The sequence below is a fragment of the Sturnus vulgaris genome, chromosome 3 (assembly GCF_052056855.1).
Source record: "Sturnus vulgaris isolate bStuVul1 chromosome 3, bStuVul1.hap1, whole genome shotgun sequence".
NCBI classification, from domain to species: Eukaryota; Metazoa; Chordata; class Aves; order Passeriformes; family Sturnidae; genus Sturnus; species Sturnus vulgaris.
Genome location: NC_142245.1, coordinates 115,007,860 through 115,030,584, shown reverse-complemented (window position 1 = coordinate 115,030,584; position 22,725 = coordinate 115,007,860). Strand labels below are relative to the sequence as shown.

At 44.4% G+C, this 22,725-nt stretch overlaps 2 protein-coding genes across 5 annotated transcripts in view; one reads left to right on the top strand and one right to left on the bottom strand.

The window, feature by feature from the left end:
• The window catches only part of GPN1 (GPN-loop GTPase 1), a 12,427-nt gene extending 10,123 nt beyond the window's left edge, over window positions 1–2,304 (bottom strand). The window contains exons 1-3 of one of the 3 annotated variants that reach the window (XR_015802789.1): window positions 2,000–2,303; window positions 1,804–1,897; window positions 1,012–1,051 (exon numbers count right to left, since the gene is read on the bottom strand). Coding sequence is in view for 2 of the 3 variants with exons in the window: in XM_014888213.2 (XP_014743699.2) it covers window positions 1,012–1,051; window positions 1,804–1,897; window positions 2,000–2,101 (236 nt within the window). In the remaining variant the exon portion in view is untranslated. Of the gene's footprint in view, window positions 1–1,011; window positions 1,052–1,730; window positions 1,898–1,999 lie in introns of all 3 variants that reach the window. The other 2 variants (XM_014888213.2, XM_088162709.1) reach the window with 2 other exon arrangements.
• Window positions 2,300–22,725, top strand: ZNF512 (zinc finger protein 512). 2 transcript variants are annotated; one of them, XM_088162708.1, is made up of 15 exons: window positions 2,367–2,385; window positions 3,619–3,741; window positions 4,820–4,878; window positions 6,142–6,350; window positions 8,078–8,167; window positions 11,717–11,800; window positions 12,929–13,053; window positions 13,428–13,514; window positions 15,063–15,161; window positions 15,536–15,703; window positions 16,309–16,503; window positions 17,183–17,284; window positions 18,837–18,899; window positions 19,872–19,970; window positions 20,427–22,725. In XM_088162708.1, the coding sequence occupies exons 4-15, from the start codon at window positions 6,305–6,307 to the stop codon at window positions 20,748–20,750; spliced, it is 1,482 nt and encodes a 493-aa protein (XP_088018834.1). In that variant the 5' UTR covers window positions 2,367–2,385; window positions 3,619–3,741; window positions 4,820–4,878; window positions 6,142–6,304; the 3' UTR covers window positions 20,751–22,725. The 2 variants fall into 2 exon arrangements, with proteins under 2 accessions (XP_014743698.2, XP_088018834.1); XM_014888212.2 differs by lacking the exon at window positions 3,619–3,741 and having other exon boundaries at window positions 2,300–2,385.

Sequence of the window (22,725 nt, the reverse complement as noted above, 5' to 3'; positions counted from 1 at the left end):
ATATCCAAACATGAGGCCAAATATCCTCTTTAGACCCTTATTAACAAGACACAGAAGCTCCAGTAATGGCTAACAAATACAGTAAAGCAAATAATGCACTTACATATTAATTTGAAACTTATATTTAGGATGTTTCGCTGGTAATCCCAAATCAAACAACAGCCAAAATCAAGAATCCTATCCCCTACCACCTTTATTCTTGTCTAAAATATATTTAATAAAAGAGACATACTTACAAGTGAAAACCAAAGACTGTGTATCACCTCCATCTGCACAAGCCATTACATGAGACCAAGGACCTCCACAGCCCTCTGGAAGTGCAGCCACATTAGTGTAATGTTACTGCACTACAGTCACCAACAGTGTGAGCAAGAGCAAACATTCCAATGTCTCTGACATTCAGAGAGACAACAGTGTTTCGATTATGGTCAAATGGAAAAATATTTCCATATTTGTTTATGACAAATAAAACTAGACTAGTTAAAGCATAGGGAAAAGGCTTCTGGCTTACACAAAAAAAAAAAAAACCTACAAAACAAACAAACAAACAAACAAAAAAAAACCCACAACCCCCCCCAAATTAAAAAAAAAAAAATAATAAAATAAAAAAAAAAATAAAAATAAATAAATAAAAAAAAAAAAAAAAAAAAAAAAACCCACAAACAAACAAAAAGCCAACAGAACATACAAGTTCTTTGATAGAAAAACTGAAAAAAAAAGGAAAAAAAAACTACATGGGCAGAGTCCCTATTACTTGTAAAAACTTACTGTTAGGCAGAATCAATTTTAGCACAGAAAATTACCTAAGAAGTACCAAATCTTATAGAACACACATTCCTAATATCAGATGAAGCAATACACAGTCAAAACCTCTTGATCTTCATGCAACACTCTGCATTACTTGCAATTCCCCCGACCTCTTGTATCCACCTTCACCACAGTGTGCATATGACAGATTATTTTTGAAACCTTGACATTTCAAATATCATTATTTAGACCGAAAAAGGATACTGTTTCATGACTTCTTTGTACTTCACCGTGTCCCTGATATCTAGGGGAGAGAGACATATAAGCAGTTTCCCAACCCCCAGCTGGTTACCATCAGCTAACAAAGCGTACCTACCCATCTGTCTGTTACTAGAGATCCAGCACTGGAACAGATACTCCAATCATTCCGCTGACAGCACCAAAACAACTTGTGCACCCACACTGTCTTTCTCATCCTTTGGAGAGGCTGACTAGCATACTTCACAGAGTGTAAGAGACAGGATTGTCACAAAACTAGGGACTGATATGCTCTTTGGAACAACTAAATATAAGATCTGTTCTATTGCTAAAATATTTTCTCTAAAATTCGTGTCTTTTAAAGTGCTTTAAAGCTCTTTATTGATAGCGTATGCATATGTAGGAAACGAGATCAAATCTGGTAATCCTTTCATAACTGACAAAAAATAGTCTCCAGAACCCAAACACCTCCAATCACACCAGATGATATAAAAAATGTATGACAGCATTGGAAGAAGGGCTTTGGTTCTAAAAATACCCATATTAACGACTGTTTGGAAAAGAGAACTACAATTTAAAAAATGAGTCTCCAAGTCTTTCTTTTATTAGACCTTGGACTCCCGTAAGGGAATACAAGCTTGTATTCCCTCACGCATTCGCTTCCCCCAGCACTGGGAAAGCACTCTCCGCGAGCCGGTTTTGTCTCTGGTTAAGGCCCTGCGTACCTGCTCTCTCCTGGCGGACTCCAGGCCGCTCCTCCGGCCCGGGCCCCCCCGTCCCGCAGGGCGCGGCACTCACCGATGTTGGCGGGGAAGGGCAGGTTGTGCACGGCAGGATCCAGGTTGATCACGTACGGAGGGCAGCGCTGCCCGTGCAAGTGGGCGGCCAGGCGCTGCAGAGACACGGGGAGGCGTCAGGCCCCGCTAGGCACGGGGCAGCCCCGGCGGCGGTCAGCGACTCCCCGTGGCCCCTCGCGACTCCCGCAGCCTCTCACCTGCACGAAGGTGGTCTTTCCGGAGCCGGCCATGCCCAGCACGAGCACACACACCGGGGCCGGGGCCGGGGCCGGGGCCGCGGCTCCCGCCGCCGCTGCCATCTTCCCAGAGCCCACTTGTCCTTCCGGGGCAGGGGGCGGCCGCGGCCCCGACGTGACGCACACGGACCTGGTTGTGGCCCCGCTGCCGCCCGGGACGCACCGCGGGCCCGCGCGGCCTCCTAGCGCTGCACGGCTCGGAGCGGCCCCGGGCGCGCCACGACAGCGCGGCGGGCTCCAGGCGGCCGCGCTGCCAGGGTCGGCCGGAAGCGGCGGGCGGGACCGCGCGGGCGGCGCGGCGCTGACGTGGCGGCGGCACCGGCACCATGCGGAACGGCGATGGCTCGGTGAGTGTCCGCAGGCTTTCCGCCGGCGCCGCCGGTGGCTGCCCCGGGAAGCCTGGCTCGTCCCTGGGTCACCGCGAGATGGGCTCCGACGTCGGGATCGCGGGAGCGAGCGGGCTTCCCCGGGCCCGCTGGCGGGGCTGTGCGGCCCGGCCCGGCGCGGCGCAGCGAGCGGAACGCGCTCCCAGCTCCGGGGAGCAGCGGCGGGAGCGGCTCCTCTCCGCCCGAAGGCCAGGCCGGCCCCCGAGGCCTCGGGCCCGGTGTCGTTCGGCCCGGAACCTGGCAGGAAGCCGGAGCAGGGCCCTGCTGGCGCCAGCGGTGCGCTTTGTCGGAAAGGCATTCGTTACAGGAGGACGTAGTTCTTGGAGTGTGCGGGAAGGGACGGAGCGCAGGGCTGGAACAGGGAGTTCCCCAAAGGATGCTTAGCCCTCCCGCGCCTCGCGGGGACGGTCGGTGCCCGCAGGGTGCCCGGTGTTCCTACTGGCACCTTCATCACCTCCAGTTTCCATATCACCTCCTCACCTCGGGCAGTTTTTGTGCTGTGCGTATGCACCGTCTTGCCGGGTGAGCTGTAGAGCAGCCCATCTGCAGCAGCAGCCGTGTTCCAGCTCACCGGAATGGCCCACAGTCCATGGGCAGACAGAATTCACCTCTCTTCATCTTTTCAGGCTCTGAACCACTGTTTCACTTTTTCTCACCTGTGCAAGGAAGGTGACTTTTTTGTTTTTCTTATGTTCAGCCGTTGGGCATTCCTGCATACGTTAGGTCTCTGTTCTTTAAGTAGGAAGTAAACTGTATAAATGAAAAAAACACACAGAACTTAAACATCAGTTTCCTTCATAATTGCTTTTTTTCTCAGAAAAGAAAGCCTGACAGATCATTTTTGCTCTCCTTTTTTATTGCAGATCCTTAGCTGCCACCAAAGTGGTGGCATACTTAGTCTTCACTCTTACGCAAAATTTTTTAGTTATAAAACCCCCGTGAATCTTGAAACACATGCCGTGTTTGTCAGTCATTTCAGTTCTTCTAATTGTAGATTAAGCCAGTGAATTGCAGTAAACTCTGCCTGTTTATTCATTTTTATCACTGTAACCTCATAGCCCTGATTTTTTCTGGCTGCTGCTCAGTGAGGTTTCTACACATTCCTCATGTGCGGATTTCCCAGATAATGCTGTTGACACTACTGTTTGGTGTAAATAATGCAAATACAAACATCCAATTACTTTACTTCCAAAGGAGACAAGATTTGATTGTGAGGTCATTGATCGAGCAGTTGTGAATTTTCTCCTTCTGCTTCTCTGACATTTCCATGAAGAGACTCTGGGGCTGGAGGCCCAAGGAGAGCCTGACGCTCCATAGGTACAGTTTAATCATTCATGTATTGGTATCAGTGCCTACTGCTCAGCTTCCTAACTGGTGATTGGGGTGTCGCTCACCATGTATAGTGTGCATCACGTTTTTCTATAAAGAAGACAAGTAATTTATCTATAATTTTTTTTTTTCTTTTTCTGTGTGTATGTTTTTTTTGTTTGTTTCATTGATTTTTTTTTCTTTTTTTGGGGGGGGGTAGTTGATTGTTGTTGGGGTTTTTTGGGGGGTTTATTTTGTTCTTCCAGTTTCTTAGCCACTTCCTGTGCATGGCAAAATACTACCTTTATTCCCTAGGTTACAGTTTTGGTATTATAAATACTTCCACTAGGCAATGATTTTTATTTTCAAGTCTATATAACTACTGTTTTTGTCCTGAGTTTTCTAACAAAGAATGGCATTCAGTCATGATTAGTATTTGGAAGAAGATGGTGGTACGTGGTTGTCCACATGCTTGGAGCAACGTACAGCAAATGAGTTTTTCATACCAATTTATAAATGTACTTTTACAAAGATGTGTTAAATTTTATGTCTTAATAGGAGACAGCAAGTGATAAGTGACCAAAAAACCTTTGTTAAATAAGAAAAAGGATTCTGTGATGTGGATGAAGTAAACATCTGGGCAGCTGATGGATATGATAAAGCAAGATAAAAAATGAGGGCATGAAGGAGATTGGCGATTGCTAGAATTACTTCATTAAGGAAAAATAAGTACTGTGTAAAAACTAACAAATTAGTATCTAAAATATTTGTCATCAAGTGGTGAAGTAGAGGCAGAAAACATATGGGTGAATTTACTGGAGACAAAGAACACTCCATCGTGTCCTATTGCAAGGGGAAGGATTGGCTTTCATATGGGGAGTGTGGAGGGACTCATCCCTGTTTTGATTTCAGTTCCAATTCAGCTGGAGTTGGAAAGGTTAAGCACTTCCAGTTGCAGAAAACAGTGGTTTGTTTTTCAGAGTGGTATATGCACATCCTCAAAGTGCAGGTGATTGTGAGCTGCATAGTGAAACATGCTAAAAGAAAACAAATGATGCTGCTAATGTGAATTGTTCTGCCTTGTTAGGATACCACGACTGAACATCAGAGAGAGCAGAAGCTCAAGAAGTCCTTGGGAAATAAGAAGTATGTAAATGTTTTTTGTCTAGTTTAATTGAGAGCCGGAAAAAGCTGAGAGAATCCTAGTGGAAAACCGTATCTGACTTTTAAGAGCTGCAACAATTTTAATTAGTGTGTTGAGAGTCTCAGCTGACTTCACTTATTGGTTTGTAGGAAAAGTGCTTTTCTGACACTTCAGTGTGTATTAGCCTTCATTTATTTTTTTAAAGGATTTTAACATTGTGAAGGTAAATATTTTAAGTCCAAGACCAAACGGTGCTCTGAGATCTATGTGTTTTGGGTGTGATTGCAACTTAAAGACTTTTATTTGAGAAATCCTCTCCCCGTGCTTCTGCAGTACCTCCTGAAACATAGTATGTAATGACCTGACCTGGTGCCATCAGTGTCCCCCCCTTATTAATTCCTAGATTGATGTGTTAAAAGGTGAGCTCCACAGCTCACAATGTATTAATAGAATGGCCATCACAGTCATCAATGGAGTGATCTAGTTACTTCAGTTGGTAATTGTAATAGCAATGGGATACATTGCAAAATGTTTCTGTTCCCTTTCTTTCCTCTTTGCATAAATGGTGTTGGCCCAGAGAATAGATATTCAATGTTTCTTTGACACCTCATTCAGATTGCTGTCATGTACAGGAATCTTGATGTCCAGGCATTTCAAGGCCTGAGAGAAATATTTTGAAACAGTGAAGCAAAGCGGATCTCTAGGGAAAAAAAATCAGTGCTGCTGATTAGTCTAAAGTAGTCTTAATGTAGTGTGATTTGTAGGATATACTGGAAGATTGTCTTCATTGCTGAAAGCCTCGCTAGTTAAAATTCTTAAAATTAAAACCTTTAATTGTATAGTGCCAGCCCTTGACTCTGGGAATAGAGACTGAAGGAGATCTTGCCCTTTGTGGAATAGAGAATGTCTCTTGTAATGATGGGCTGCAGAAATATTCTTATATTCCAAGGATAAATGCCTATTTTTAAATTAAGATTCACTTGTGCCTCCTTCTAAAGTTGAAAGTTTGAGGCAGGAAGAATATTTTTTTCTATTCCTCTTGAGAGCTGCCTAATGTCATTATCAAAAAGATGTACTGAAAAACAACACTGAGGATGTTTTATCTTGCTGGCACTTTACAGTTCCCAAAACGCAGGAGATTCAGTGAACTGTGAGATTATTTTTTAGAATACTTGGGAAGATGAAAAGGATGTTGTCTGTCAAGTTTATTGTGATTGTGTGTATATGCATCCATATGCACAGGAATTCAACTTGATGTTTTCCAGATCTAAGCAACTTGAGGAGGTGGAAACTGCTGTTCTAGGAGCGAACAGTAACTGTGATGACACAGTCAGCAGCATTCCTCCTGCCTCACCGAAGGGCCCAGTGAACGGGAGCGCAGAACCCAGAAGCAAGCGGACCATTCGCAGGCCTGCTTACTGGTTGGAAATGAGAGGAATGAAAAACAGTGTTAACAAATCTTCAGAAAAAACAGGTATTTATCACTGTTAGTCCAAGGCAAAACTAATTTTTTCTCTGGTTTTTCAGTGAGAGATTGATTTGCTCCTGAAAGACATGCTGCAATTCAACCAATAATTACAAGCTTGCTAGTGCTGCTCATGTATTAGAAGAAAGAAACTTCTGCCTCTGCACAAATACGGGTAGAGTTCTCTGACATTACACAGTTCCTTTTGAGTGACTTGTCTATTAATCATTCTGTGACTAAACTCAGTTCTATCTGTAGAAGAGGTAAGTATAAGAGTTACACCAATCGTATCAGAAATAAGCTTCAAGAGCTTTAAAAACAGAACCATCAACACTAAACATGTGGCAAAGGGGACCATTCAGCAGTATTTGGGATTAGACACAGCTTTTGCGATTGGTAGATTACTATTTTTTAAGGATGTCTTCTATTTTCTCACATTTTTCAGTTATAATTTTCTGATTTGGAATGGTTTGGGTCTTAGGTTGTTATAGGAGCATTCAGATTTCCTGGCCCAGGAACTGTGTTCCGAACTTCTTGTATGGCAGAGAGTCAAAACTTCAATCTTCTTTAATGTACTTTCTTCTTACCTCTAAGTCAGGATCCATATTCCATCCTGATGTGGGGTGAAGCAAATTCGGTAGCTTGGTAGAAGTGATATTGCTGTAGCTCCACACCCCCAGGTCCAGTGAGTGGCAAGACTGAGTGTTCCACTAGGAACACACACATACAACATACATAAACAGGAGCCACGCAGATCAGCATTCACATAAACAGCACAGCCTCCATCCTTAAATACTCAATCTACTCAGTACCTGATCTTTGGATCCCAGTCTCCTCAATTGCTGGTCCATGTATGTACTGGCCCCTGAGGCCCACAGAGCCATGCCAGCAGCGGGTGCAGACCTCCTTACAGACAGGCTCATGCTCACAGACCCTGCTTGATGGCAGACATGACAAGATTTGTATATTGACCAGTCTCCTATTTACAAGCAAGTGTTCTTTGCTATCCTCTTACACCTCTATTTTCCCACGGTTGATCAACCTCAAAACAGGTAATTCTCTCCCTTTCCCTCCCTTTGATACCACTCTTAAACATCTTAGGCTTGTGTAGTCCTGAATTGTTCTTCACTCAGATCCCAGGTGCTGCAGAACCCTAGGGAGTAACACCATGCTCTCCCTTCTCACTATTCCTCCCTTCCCTGTTCCAAAGGGTGCTTCAGAGAGGAGTTCCCATTGACTTATCCTTGTGGGTCTCCTGCAACAGGCCCAGGAGGAAGCTGTCTGTTCTTAAGGTCTATAATTGGTGTTTCCTGACTATCATTGTGCTTCTGTGCTCATCTGTCTTCATGGAGATGACACTGATAGGCTTGGAAATATTCAGGGCAGGCATGATATTATTTGGGTTTCTGTATGCTCCTTTTTGTGTGAGTGCAGGTGAGGTTTTTATGACATAACCTAGCACTTTCTGTCTCTGTTCCTGAGGATTATTTTTCCAGGCCATGCTGTGGCACTGTTTCTTCCATATCTGCTGTATCAGGGTATTGTGGGCCATGGGGTGCCTAAATGTTGCTGAGTGAGAAGGCTGGGTTCAGTTCAGCAGTGTCCAGATGCTTCACAAGAACAAGGGGTTTTTTTGCTAAATATTGAATACAAGGATAAGATGAGGCAGCAGTAGACTCAAAGCTGTTATCCAGACTGAATACCAAGACTGAAGCATGTCTGTTCTTACTTATCAGGAGAAGTACTATTGAAAGGCAAGAGGAAATCTGAGCAAAGGGAAGGCAAAGACGTTAAAGACTCTCCCAGGAAGAAGCAGAAGACTTCCGGTAATACAAATAACTTGTAATTCCTAATTACAAGCCTCCAGGTACTTCAGACTTTTCTGCTCAAATGACATCTTCTGGAGTCTTGAAACTCTATTTCTGATTCTGAATGTTTTGTTCTAGGAGACCGTTGACTAGTGTCTACTTAATCAGTGGAAGGTGATCTAAGATTCTAAGATCTTCTGTCTGTCTTAGAAGTCCAACAAAGGGAGGGAGGAAGGGAATTATGAAAAGTATAGGTCAGTCTGCATCATTTCAATTTCCCAAAAGATTATAGACTAAATAGACACATTACTTGTAAATATCTGGAGATTGAGTAGCTGATAACAGCAATATGGGTTTTTTAAAAGAAGTGAATCCCAAACACTTTTTTTTTTTTGCCACAAACACCGAAGGGAGGAATGCTTGACATTGTAGGTATTTCATTCCTTCAAAAGGTTTGTCAATCAGTGGTTAGGTGCAAAAGAAGGTATACAAATGGTGAAAGTAGGAGCAGGTGACACAGAAGTGTACATTTGCTACCCAGTCTTGCAAGTAGGAGGTTAGGAAAGCCAAAGCCAGCCTGGAGTTGAATCTGGCAAGGGATGTGAACAGCAACAAGAAAAGATTCTACAAGTGAATGAACAGCAAAGGGAAGATCAGGGAAGGTGTGAGTGTACTCATCAGGGCAGGGGAGCTGGTGACAAATGACACAGAAAAGGCTGAGGTACTCAATGTTTTTTGTGCCTCGATTTTTATCAGTTAAAGAATTCTTCAGGAATCCCAGGAGCCTGAGACTAGACAGAGGGAAAGTCTGGAACAGGGAATTCCTACACACAGTGAAAGAGGTCAAGGTTAGAGCACTTAAACAAGCTGGATTTATCAAATCATTTGCCAGTAGTTGTGGTTAAGTGGGAAGGTATGAGAGGGCTGGAGGTTAGCCTGTGTGATCCCCATCTGCAGAAAGGGTCAGAAGAAGGATCCAGGAAACTACAGACATGTTGCTGTGGCCTTAGTGCCAGGGAAGGTCTTGAAGAAGACTATCTTTGGTAATATCATGTGGCATCTACAGGCCCAGGCAGAATGAGTTCAGGAATGGCAGGTACTGCTTGACTAACCTGATGTCCTTCTCTGACAAGGTGATGCATTTAACAGATGAGAGAAAGGCTATGGATGTTATTTACCTGGACTTTAGTAAAGCTTTCTGACACCATTTCCCACATCATTCTTCTGGGGAAACTGGGTGCTCATGGCTTGGACAGGTGCACTCTTTGCTGGGTAGAAAATTGGCTTGATGGCTGGGCCTAGAGACTTATGGGGAATGGAGTGACATCCTCCTAGGGCCAGTCACCCATTGTCTTCTTCAGGGCCCGGTATTTGGCCAGTCCAGTTTAATATCTTTATTGATGACCTAGATAAAGGGATTGAGTGCATCTTCATTAAGTTTGCAGGTGACACCAAGTGAGGTGGGATGTGGGTCTGTCAGAGAGCAGGAATGCTCTGCAAAGGAAACAGGACAGACTAGAATGATGGGCCAAGGCCAACAGTGTGAGGGTCAACAAGGCCAAGTGCCAGGTCCTGCCCTTGGGTCACTGTAAACCTGTTAAGAACTCCAGGCTGGGGCAAAGGAGCTGGAAAAACCCCTGTGAGTTTGGTCAAGAGTAGCTCAGCACAAGCCCAGGTGTGCCAGAGGCCAGTGGCCCCTGGGCTGTGCCAGCTGTGGGGTGGCAGCAGGGCCAGGGCAGTGCCTGTCCCCTGTGCTGGCACTGCTGGGGCACCTCCAGTGCTGGGGGCAGCTCTGGGCCCCTCCTGACAGGAGAGCCCTGGAGGGGCTGGAGGTGTCCAGGGAAGGGAACGGAGCTGGGCAGGGGCTGGAGCCCCAGGAGAGGCTGAGGGAGCTGGGAAAGGGGCTCAGCCTGGAGAAAAGGAGGCTCAGGGGGGACCTTGTGGCTCTGCACAACTCCCTGACAGGGTGGTGGAGCCAGGTGGGCATCAGCCTCGGCTTTCACAGAACAAGTGACAGGACAAGGGGAAATGGCCTCAAATTGCACCAAGTTTAGGTATGATACTGGGAGCAATTTTTTGCCCCAGAAGGACTGTCCAGCCTTGGCACAGCTGTCCAGAGCAGTGGTGGAGTCCCCATCCCTGGAGGGATTTGAAAGGCGTGTGGATGTGGCACTTGGGGACATGGGTTAGCGGAGGCCTTGGCAGCATTGTGGGAACTGTTGGACTTGATAGTCTTAGAGGGCTTTTCCAGCCTAAACAGTTTATGATTCTAAGTCCTATGGGGCCTGACAGCTTGCACTGAGTGCTGAGGGCTGGCTGATGTCATTGTGAGGCCACTTCTGATTATCTTTGAAAGGTCATGGTGACTGGTAGACGTTCCTGGAGGCTGGAAGAGAGAAAATATCACTCGTATCTTAAAGGACAGAAAAAAGGAACGTCTGGGGAACTACAGGCCAGTCAACCTCACCTTAGTCCCTGGGAAGCTGATGGGAGAGAATCATCCTGGAAAGCATTTCCAAACACAGCATGAAGGACAAGATGGGGATTTGGAGTAGTCAACATGGATTCATGCAGGGCAAATCATGCTTAAATCAACCTGATAGCCTTCTACAATGAGGTCACTAGCTTGGTGAAATAGGAGTGTAGAAAGATGGTTCACTATCTGTCCCTATATTCAATTCTAACCATTGTTTTTGTCACCAAGGACTTGCAAGTACGTAGACAGCACAAAGCTGAAAGTGACAGCAAGTGTATTGGAAAAAAGGCTAAAAGTGAAAGTGGTCTTGACAATAGAGAAACAGTTTAAAAATAGAACAGGGAACAGTATAAAATTAAAGATTATAATAGTTTGGAAAGAAATACTGTCACAGCTGAAAAACAAAGAACAGCCTCCCAGGAGTCAGTGCTTCAGAAGAGGATTCAAGATCTATAACAGATCAAAAGCTGACTAGGGACCAGCAGTGGTTTTTAAGGAGGCAGATGTTAGACTGAGAGCTTTGAGCAGGAATGTAGACTTATTTTGTGAAGTAAATAGACATGTGAAATAATTATTTTGCTCTAATGCAGGGTCACAGCACAGGGAGTGCTGTTTCCAGGAGTAGGTACTGCAGTTCAGGAAATGTGTGGGACAACTGAAGAGGACAGGGAGATGAGAGCAAACAGCATAACCCATACTGAAACAATAAGAGTTTTTTCATCTAAAGAAGACAGGAATAAGTAGAGAAATGAGACTCTCCGTTTTGGTTGTCGTCAGATGGACTCAGACAAACTGTGCAGAGAGGATGTTTCAGTGTGAAGAGTTCCCATCACCTGAGCTTTGTGTACGAGCAACCATCGAACTTAAAAATATTTGTGTGGGACTAATGCCTGCCACTAAAAATAGATTTTGAAAGGGAGTAGGAAACATAATCTTGGCATTGCTTTAGCAATAAAAAAAGCATTGAACGTTTCTGAGTAACTTTGAGACAGGAGACTAAATAGCAGCCTTCTAGCAAAAAAATCTGCTTTTTATTGTTAAAAAGCTAGCAGAACTGAGTCTTCTGGCTTGTCTTGTTTGTGTTATAACAGGTAAAAAACAGCAAACTGGAACAAAACAAAACTCCAGAACGAAAGGCCACCGTGTTCACAAAGAGCCTGAAACCTATGACATAGGTAAGGAGAGGCAGTAGCAAAGAAGTGTTTATGAAGCAGATAAATGTGATTCTAAGATTTGAATCTGAGCAACAGCTGTATTTCTGGTGTTTCCATTTAGTAGTTCACTTTATTGCTGACAAGGAAGAGCTGGCTGCTGTCCTGGCACTGTGTCAGTACTGCAGAGCACAACTGAAAGGACTGCACACTGCCTGAGTGTAGTTCCACGTGCTCTTCCCATTACATAATGTAATAGTGAAGGGGGAATCACTTTTTGAACTGAACAAAAGCCTGTTAAAATAGTTGCATTATTAAACTCATAAAAATATTTATAGTTTTTACGCAGCAGAATATGTTTGCAGGAAAACCATGGTAGCTGTTGGTGCCAGATCATCTTTTCTGGGAATCAGAGACCCAAGCAATCTGCCCTAGAAAAATAAAATTAGCCTTGATTCAGTGAGTGGAATTACTGGATATTTGCAGATCACAGCACTCATTAAACACCTCAGTTTTCTTCCAAGTGCTGTTTGATTCACAAACTTTCTCCCCAGCTTACTGGAGAGGGACAGCCTGGGCCTGTTATTATTGGGAAAAGAGGAAAGGCTTTGGACCTTGTTATGGTAAGAATTCAGGCACATGGCTGCTAAACCACTTTCTTCCCAGAACCCATTTCAGTAATTCATAATCCTTGTGGATTATGCCAAATTTCTGCTTGGGATTTCACAAAGAGGCTAGAAACTGAAAACTATGCCTGGTTGCTTTTCCCTGGCTCTTGAGCAACTTGACCTGGTGGTCTGTGACTGCTTTTACTATGAAAACACTTTTGCCAAAAGAAAAGTCTACTCAGTATGTTAATGTAATGACAGAAATTAACAAAGGAAAAATGTCCACTGGTGAAGTAGAAGAACACTCCTTACAAGGGAATGGTAGATTGAAGAGTGTAAAGTGCTCTTTGAGAAAGAGTGATGTGTGCCTTGTGACATTACATACCTAACGCTGTAAATGAGCTACATGTATTGAAGTGCAGCTGAATACAAGTTTGGTAGCATGTGACCTGTTTCTTTTTAGGGTTCACTGTGCACATCAAAGGAGAAAAAAAAAAAGAGATCTTGTGTTAGTACCTGTATTCTAAACATTGTGTTTTGACAGGTAGTATGGAAGAGCAATGGTCTTTGGAGATTCAGAACAAAGGCCGAGTTACCTGTCCAACATGCCGGGCTGTGGTGAGAAAGACTGTAGAAGGACTGAAGAAACATATGGTAAATTGCAGGAAGGTAAGAACACAAGAGATGAGCAATGGTTTCTTTACTGCTCTTCAGCTTACTGATAGAAATGCCTGCCTGTTTTGTGTTGTATTTAAAACCAGTTTCATCTCATCATCATGTCCCTAAGTAAAAGTTTTTTATACATCTGTAAGAATAGTGCTTGGTGCTTCTTGCCCAGCCTTTTGCTGGAGGTTTGAGGTAGTGAACAAAGGTGTAGTTATTTCATTGTTCCACTAAATTTTAGACTCCGTAAAATCTGTTCTTAGAAGACAGTTACCAGGTCCAAATAAAATGTTCTGCTCTCCTGCTCCTTTCCCCCAAAGAGTTTTCCACTGCTTTGGTTAATTTACAGTTAAATGCACCTTGTTCTTGTTTATTTCTAGGAAATGTTCACATGTCATCACTGTGGGAAGCAGCTGAAGTCTTTAGCAGGGATGAAATACCATGTCATGGCAGACCATAACAATCAGGTAACACAACTACGGTGTATCTAAAACTTCTACAGGCAGAAAAGGTATTGGTCCTTTCCTGGTACACACAGAAACAGAACATGGAGTGGGTTTTTTAGATGTTGTAGCTGTTCATATCTAGTCTAACTATTATTTTTCCAGTGAGACTTGACATCTGAAAAACGGTAAAATGTTACCAGAGATGGTAGGCATGCAACATCTTAGAAAGAGGGATGAATTTCTGTTTAGGCTGGCAATAAATTATAAAAGGTATTTCCAATGAGAATGAAAAAGATTAGGCTGCAATTTTCAGTCCTTTGTTAGAAAGGAGGTTTTTCTACATCTAGAGCAGACTAGATTTGAGATATAATAGCAGAAGCAGCAATTACTTATCGTCTCTCTTCATTGTAAAAATACTGATCTAATACTAGGTTACAATCTGCTTTTCCTCTTTGCTCTTACTTTAAAGAAGGCAATGTCTTCTGTTGTAGTTGTGAAGAATTAGAACTTTTGAGGAGGTCATTTGGAAGTTTGCATAAAGTCAGATAATTCACTCTAAATTTTTTTGCACAATTCCCAATGCAGTTCCTGAACTGCTATGTTAGTAAATGGTGCGGGTCAGGGATCATGTTCTGGCCCTGAGGGTTAGGTCTGTCACTGGCTTCTATCTTTTTACTCAGTCTAGGTGTAATATTAAGTACAGTAAGAAATAATATACAATAACCATCAGAGAGAATAAGAAACTTGAGCTGTAGTATAGCACAGATGAATAACTTTTACAAGCAGTCTGCTTCACTTTAGTCAGGCTAAGTGGAAACAGTAGGACCAGTAAATGTTTAAGATGCATCATTTTCTGTCAGTTCACTCCTTTTAAAGATAATTTCTCATTGGTTTAACCCCAGCCAGTAGCCAAGCCCCATGCAGCCCTTCACTCTCCCCCACCTGCAGGATGGGGGAGAGAATCAAAATGAGAAAATTAATCAGCTGAGATAAAGACAGTTCAATAGATGAAGCACAAAAGCAAAGCAAAACAAGAAATTGATTCACCATTTTGGCAGGAAGCTCCAGGCATCTCCAGGACCACAGGGCTCCATCACACGTAGTAGTGGCTTGGAACAGCAAACACGATCACTTTGAATGTCTACCCCTTTCCTCCTTCTTCCTCCAGCTTCATATGCTGAGCATGATACCGTATGGTCTGGAATACCCTTGTGATCAGTTGGGGTGGGCTGGCTCAGATATGTCCCCTCTCAGTACAAGAGCCCTTAGCACTGTGCAGGGGCTGCTCAGCAATACAAAACCATCTCCACACTATCAACCCAGTTCTCAGCACAGATCCAAAACACAGTCCTGTACCAATTGTCACCCCAGCCAAAAACAGCACAGATACAGAAAGTGGTCATTATAGTAAATACAGGGATGTTGGATGCTGTAAAATCATAAGTTGCAGAGATTTAATTATTTTAGAAGTTTTCCTGCCCCAGTATGTTGAGTAGTGAATTCCCTGTGAGAAGAACTGTAAATGCTGAGCATCCTGTGGTTTTCATTCATCTTTCTGCTGTGCTTTAGCCAATTGTAAAGGAGGGAGAAGAACTGGATGAGCAGCTTGAGCGAGACCGCCTCCGGAAGGTTTTGAAGCGAATGGGAAAACTAAAGTGTACAAGGGAGGTAAGCTACATTGTGCAAAGTGTGAATTAAACAGCAGTGGATGCATAAACATAACACATGAGAACGCTGTTGAGTGTGCTCTGGTGCTGGCCAAAGCAAGCTTTGTTTCAAGATCCCAGCTATGCTTTTAAGACAGAGTAGCATAGAATAGTTTGGGTTAAAAGAGACCTTTAATAGTTATTTCAGTGACAGTTCTTTGTTGCAGATTTTGTTTGTCTGAATAGAATAACATTAAAGTTTTCTACCTGCCTGTCTCTGCTCTGTCAGGATAAGTAATAGTACTTTGGTCAGCAAATTGTGGATCCTTTTCACACTGGTCGTGTAATCCCTTGAAGAATAGTTTTCTTCCATGTATTTTTCTTCTGTGTTGACAGGGTTGCACAGGCAGCTTCACCAGCATAATGGGATACCTATATCATATTAAAAAATGTGGGAAGGCTGCTTCTGAGCTGGAGAAAATGGCTATGAAGTGCCATCACTGTGGGAAAGCATACAGATCAAAGGCAGGACTTGTCTACCACCTCCGATCTAAGCACGGGCCGGTGAGTGCACCCTGCTGTGGTTATCAGGGGACTGTGATGGCACTCAGACTTGAGGCACCTGTAGACTTTTGTCTGTTACTTTTTTGGGTAATTACAGATCACAAATCTTTGCATTTTTCCTGCCCCTGGATTATTTTGTCCTTGATAGTTTCCTTCTAGCAGCAGCTGTTGCTTGTCTGTGACTAGAATGAAGTTTTTAATAGTAAATCAGCATGGCAGCAGTAAATGACCTGACTTTTGCTCCATGAAAGAGTGATGCTAACATAACTCATGAGATGCTTTCATTTGCTCTTAAAAGACTCACCACTGGAGCAGAACAGGCAGTCTTGTTGTCCATGAGAGTTTTACAGCAAATGATGGAATACTTTTCAAGACTAGCAACTGCATGAAACTCTCTGCTTGAGCCTCACTGCTGTGATCCCTGTGAGCAGATCTGGGGGTCTGTCTGACTAGTGGGATGCACTTCTGTCCTATGTCTGTGACAGTAAACCACAGCTGCTGCAGCCTATTTATGAGGGATTTGGCAAAACGTTTATTCCCAGTATTTAGTGTAACTGAAATAGAAAGTAGTGAAAGAGGCTCACCTTTTTGGGCCTTCATTGCAGGTCACTTTGCTCCATGAGGAGAGAAGAACAGAGAACCTGAAAGAAATGAAACGGGAGCAAAACAACACAGGCAGAGTTCAGAGAAGATCTGCAAAGGTGGCAATCTACTATCTCCATGAGCTGGCAGGAGAAGAGCTAGCCAAAGAGTGGCCCAAAAGAAAAGTTCTGCAGGACTTGATTCCAGATGACCGGAAGGTACAAGGCTGAAAAATGCTTTATAGGGTTCAAGTTTATACCTCCACATCTGATGAGTCTTGTACTGGCTCCTACCCCATGTTTATGGCACGTGGAAAGCAGTATGTTGTGTGAGGGGTTGGGTTCTGCTCTCTCTTGTCTTAGATTACAGTATTTCTGCAGCAGCAATTGCTGTGCAAGTGTTTTGTTCAGGCAAGTTGTAATGACTGTAAATGACTGTTGCTGGAGTTCTCAGTGGGCACAAAGAACATGGCCAGTTATGGGCATGATGTTGCTCACAAGTGATAGGCTCAAGATCACTCCTGCCATGCTGTAAGGTCCCAGCAGTCCTTCCAGACTCTCATACATGCTGTGATATTTCTAGACTTCAGAGTTTCCAGTGGCGTCTTTTAGACTGTGAGTGAAACCCAAGGGAAAACGATGGTTTATGATTTCAGCGGGGTAGGTATATTTAGAGGAATTGTTGTAGTCAAGGCAATGGGAAGTTTCAGATTCTGACATTGTGGGGGTTTTCCAGGTTCAGTTATGTTTCTAGAGAGTTGGTGAGACAGGAAAACATTCATCACTGGGAGTTTGCCTGTTAGAGTAGGAGAAGAGATAGCACTTCTGTCTTACCCTAGAAGAGGAAATTCTGTGTAGCCAGCATTACTTCCAGCTCTCGATTCCATCTTTGTCTCAGCTGAAATACACTCGTCCTGGACTGCCCACGTTTAGTCAAGATGTGCTGTGCAAATGGAAAACAGAGATAAAGATGTACCGAAGAGTCCACTGCCCAAATCAGGTAATCCTTAACTGTTTCTGAAGCCCCAGAGGAGATAGATTTCAGGTCTGTATGAGCCAATAGCTTCCCACAACCTTGAAACTGCAGCTGGTCTCTCTGGGAGACAAATCCTGCTCCATCTCGATATGGTTGTTTAGTGTAATCACGACCATGTTTAGTCTTGGGGGTGCCTGCGGATGGTCCTTTTGTCCTTTACGTGAAAATGCCCTGGGGATGATCCTTTTGGGAATGTGTGTGAACACTTGAGAGCCAGTAACTTGGTGTCAAGCTGGTACAGTTTTCTCATCCAGGTGGGCAGTTGGTCCATTTGGAGGTTTGAATAGTGGAAAAATGACAGGCCACTGGCTTTCTATCTAAATCTAACCAGAGAAGGAAGGAGCAGAGGTGGAAATACAAGAGTAAAGAGACTTCGTCTGGCACAGCACTTAAGTTTTCTTCATTGCACTTGACCAGCTTTAGGCCCTTCTCAACCTGGCCTTGAGCATTTCCAGAGCTGTGGCCTTGAGCCACAACTTCTCTGGGCAATCTCTGCCAGGGCCTCACCACTCTGACAGGGAAGAATTCCTTCCCAGTATCCCATCTAGTCCTGCCCTCTGGCAGTGGAAAGCCTTTCCCCCTTGTCCTGTCAATTCAGGTCCTTGTCCAAAGTCCTTCTCCAGCTCTCTTGGACCCTTTTAGGCACTGGAAAGCTTAGTTTCTGAAATGCCTTACAGCAATCACCAGTCAGATCCAGTGAGAGCAAACAGCCCCATTGGTGGAGGTGGTGGTGGACATCTCCGTGTGATGCATGCTGTCAGAGAGCCAAGGGTCAGTGGCAGCTGCCTTCTGGGTTTGGTGCATAGATAATGCCTTCCCCCTGCCCTACCCCACCCCCAGCACTCTCTCCCCAGTATTCAGCCTAGCATCATTTTCAAGTACCAGAAATGCAGCACCATGTTGTATGTGGAGCTGTCTCCAGAGAACAGCTGTCCTGTGTCACCAACCAGTAAGCCAGCCACATGTCTTGCTCCTGCCTCCTGTTCCAGGACGTGGGCTGAGGGCTGAACACATTGTGGTACCCCAGGACTGATGCCTGAAGCTCCCCATGGGACAGGCCTCTAAAGCTGCCGTTTAACTGAGACCAGGGATGTTGGATGCTGTACTCCTGCTCTGTGCCACTAGAGACATGAGCAGTGCAGGAGGGAGAAGTGTCTTGTACGTGCCCCATGTGCTTTGTTGTAAATTCCCTGTTGCACTTCAAGCAGAAAGCAAACTCTGGTTTTAGTCAGGCTGTTGATAGAGCATGAGTGTAACTGTCACAGGAGTGTCTTTATGATGTCCAGGTGTGCTCAGAAACTGGAAATGTAAATACTAAGCTTAATGAAAACTTAAGTCTTCTAACGGTCTTCTTACCAAAAGCTTTCTAGCTTTGGAGAATTGCTATCTGCCTCCCTCTGCCACTCTTTTGTTCTTGTGGGATTGCCCTCCAGACATAATAATGCTCTATTGTCCAGGAAGAAGTGATTTCTTGCTAGCATGTTGTCCACATGTTTGTTTTTTTTTACTGTTTCAGGGTTGTGAATCTGTGTATGGCAGTGTCTCAGGACTCAAGTCTCACCTTGGCACATGTACCTTGGTTGGTAGCCTTCCTCTTAATAGCCCCACTGTCCCTGTCCCTCAGATAACCCTTTCTTCAAGCTCTTGTCCTGCCATCTGCTAATCTGAGATCCTAAAAAGTTCATGGATTCATATAATGGTTTGGGTTGGAGAGGGTCTTAAAGATCATCTCATTCCAACCCCCAATTTAGGTGCTCCCCTATGTGCTAAGGAGGTTGCCATTGCAAACAATGCTTGAGACCAGGAGGAAGCACCTTAATGGCATTCCCTTTATTGACACAGCAGTTCTAGCTGTAGATTCACAGCTACAAGACCGGGTTTTTCAGGTGCACCACTGGACACCTTATGGCATCTCAGAGAGCAGTCCTATGCTTCATGGGCACAACTGCTCACTCAAGTCAGTGCTCCTGTGATGCCTAAGAAGCTACCTAGAAAAGAGGCTAGACAGCGTTAAAGGAATAAAGCAGGGATTTATTAAAAGGCCTTTAAAGGATTCACCTTGGGCAGTGCAAGAGCCTAGCTATGGCTTCACCCAAGATGGATCCCAGGTCATGAGTTCTCACACTTCTATAAGTTTGGTCCATTTACATATCAGAGTTAATTGTCCAATTACGGCTTCAGATTATAAAGTCCCATCCTCCCAGTTTTTTTCCTAATTTTGCTGTTGTTTGCACTTTTTGGGCCTGAAGCTGTTACAGTGTCCTTGGTTCTGGGGCTGGAAAAGGATTTTTTGTCTAACTAAACTGCAAAGAGAACTTGCTAACACTTTATATGAAGTTCAAAGTTACATACTAATGCAGTACAGAATCTGGAAAATATAAAAGCTAAAACTTAAGGCATCACCTGTAGCTAAGGCTGTCTGGTATGGATCAGAATTTCTAGTTTTTATTGCTGGATTCTATCTGAGCAAGATTTTTAAAATGAAATATATAAGTTTATCAGCAACTCTTGATGGAATATTTTTTTGTTTGTTTGTTTGTTTTGATGCCAGGGAGACTTTGTGGCTGGTAAATACAAGTGTCTCCTGTGTGAAAAGGAGTTCATTTCAGAGAGTGGGGTCAAGTATCACATCAACTCTGTGCATGCTGAGGTAAGACAGGCAGAGTGCAACCTCAAACCCCAGGCAGTTGGAGGTGGGAAGAATGTCCTAAGAAGAAAATGCTGGATGTGTGCCATGTTGTACTTCTTCCTTGCACACTGTTGGGAACAGGGTCCTTAAACTTAGTTGGTCATAAGTGATAGTCTGGGGAGCAAGTATAATGTCATGTCATATGCCTTGTCCCAGGCTGATGCTGTTCTGTTCAGCTCTGCAGCATTTCATGTACCTTTAACTAGGCAAATATCAAATCAAATCCGAATCCTCTGAGACAGAGTGACACCTGAGGAGACACATCAAGAAACAGAGCATTGTTAGGTAGTTGCCTTTCCAGATCTTACATTTCAGGGAAACCTTGTCCCACAAGGCAGCTATATTGTAGGTCCTGATAGACTTTATTTGGTATTTCCACCACCATCAGTACCAACCTATTGCCTTCTAAATCTGCAGGACTGGTTTGATATGAACACAACGACCACCAAAAGCTTTGAGAAGCTAATGAAAATTCGCCAAAAGGAAGAGCAGAGGAAGCAACGGAAGAAACGTCCTTTGAGCAGAGGCAGAAAGAAGAGAGCTGGCACCCTGGCTGCCAAGAAGCTCCCTGCTGTTGGAGTTGAAAAAATGAAGAGAAGGAAGAGAGGTCGTCCACGACGAGTGGACAACGAGAATGCGAGCAGCGAGGAAGGGGGACCCCAAGTTGCACAGACAGCTGAAGTTCCAAAAACCAGCCGCAAACGAAGGCGAAGTAAATCCCTAGAAGATGAGAAGGAGTAATTTGAAAGCTTTTCCGTTACAAGCCCCACTTCTGTCAGGCTCATAACCCACAGCACTAATATAAGCAACTAAATGTCTTTGGGACTGTGACTCAATTCTGCGGGTGACTTTGATACTGAAACTTCTGTGTCTGGTCAATTGTGAGGAATACAAACCAAAGCTGTGGTGCAGAGGCTGGTTCTGCTGGTGTAGTTCCTTTGGACAATGGCACCGACAGTGTACCCAGTGTGATTCCTGCTCTGGTTGCAGTCTCAGTTTGGTCATACTAGTTGCTTGTTTAGTGGTTTCCAGTACAGCAAGTGTCTGTTTTGTCATCTTCCTCTGACGTGTGAGATCAGGATTCTTTTTTACAGTTCTTCTCATAAGGGACTGACTAGCACAATGTTTAGGTCTCTTCAAGGGGGAAATCCTTTCTTGCACAGAATGCACACAAACTAAACATGAAAACAGTGCTGTGCAGAACACAAAGACTCTGGCTTGCCCTGTCACTCTCCTGTCTGTTGTCAGCAAGGCTGCCACAAAAGAGACCTTTTCAGTGTTTGCTGCATCCTGTTGCACAAGGCTCTATTTCATACACCAGTAGTTAGGCTCAGCACCAGACAGCAGCACATCTACTTGGAAGGGATGGAAGGTCATTATTACCCTTGTCAGGAGCCTGCTGTTCCTCTGGCATCTGTCTCCTGTGATGCTGGACATTAAAGATTTCTAGAAAGTCTTCCAGTGCTGCAAGGACTGAATGCTCTCAAGCCCTTTGGAGATTCACCAGCCTTTCAGAGCCCCCAGTAACGAATGTATGAGGTGGCCTTTGTGTGCACTCTGAAGCCCACTTGTTTCATGCTTACCTGGGAAACATACTGCAAGACAGTGCATACCTACGTGAGCAGCCTGCTAGTGCTGGGATCAGGTTCCATGAAGCTGCCTTGCCAGTGTGTGGTTCTTGATCATGCCAGTGCTCCCACTGTGTCCTTTTTCCCTGCTCAGCAGATCCCACCTTCACTGTCTTACATAACCTGTTTCTTTTCAGTATCACCTCTGTGCAGATGAGCTGTATTAGTGGTGGCTTCCCTGTGCAGAAAAGGTTAGAAGAGGGGTCGTTATTTTAAGTCACGTGTTGGCATTGTCTCTGGATCATAAGGAATATCTTCCTGTGCTCCATAAATCACAGAATGTTAGGGAATTGGAATGGACCTTAAAGATCATTCAGTCTCACCCCTTGCTGCCACAAGCACACATTCCACTAGACCAAGGAGTTGCTCAAGGCCTTATCCAACTTGACTTTGAACACTACCAGAGTTGAGGCATCCACAGCCTCCCTGGACAACCTGTTCCAGTGTTTAAATGCAGCAGATGTCATAGAAGCTAGCAGGAAGCAGCAGCACAGGCAGTCCTATTTTTCAAAACTGGGTTCTCCAGAATCTCTGTTATCCAAAGACCCACTGTACCAGAAAATTGCAAAATTTGCACTGTCTGACAAAGTTGCTGGTGCTGAAATTCACAGGGAAGCCATTGCAGTGTCTGGGGAACAGACAGGTTTGTACATAAGTGTTCATACAAGCATGATCTCATTGTTCTTGACAGTGGGGGATACTGTAGGGCCAAGATGGACTCAAGAACTGCCTTTAGAATCAGGTGCTACTGCATTTGCAATTGCTGTGCTGAAAGCAGACATGTGGACTGTGCAGGGTGTGTAAAGTCTGCAGTGAGATGGGCAAGATCAAAAGACAACAAAATAAAATGTCACCAGTGCAAGAATGTGGTTTCTTGTCTGTTAGGTGTGTGGTGTTCTTGGCACCATCCCTCTCCCACAGCTCGCCCCAGCCTGCCTGCAGGCTTGTCCTGCATGCTCTGGTGCTGCTCAGTTGTCTTCGTGGTTTCTCTTCAGAACTCCACAGTGCTGTACTTGGAGCAAACATTCACTATGTTCCCACTGCGTACAATAAACCCAGGAATTAAAGGTTTTTCATAGTGGTTTTCA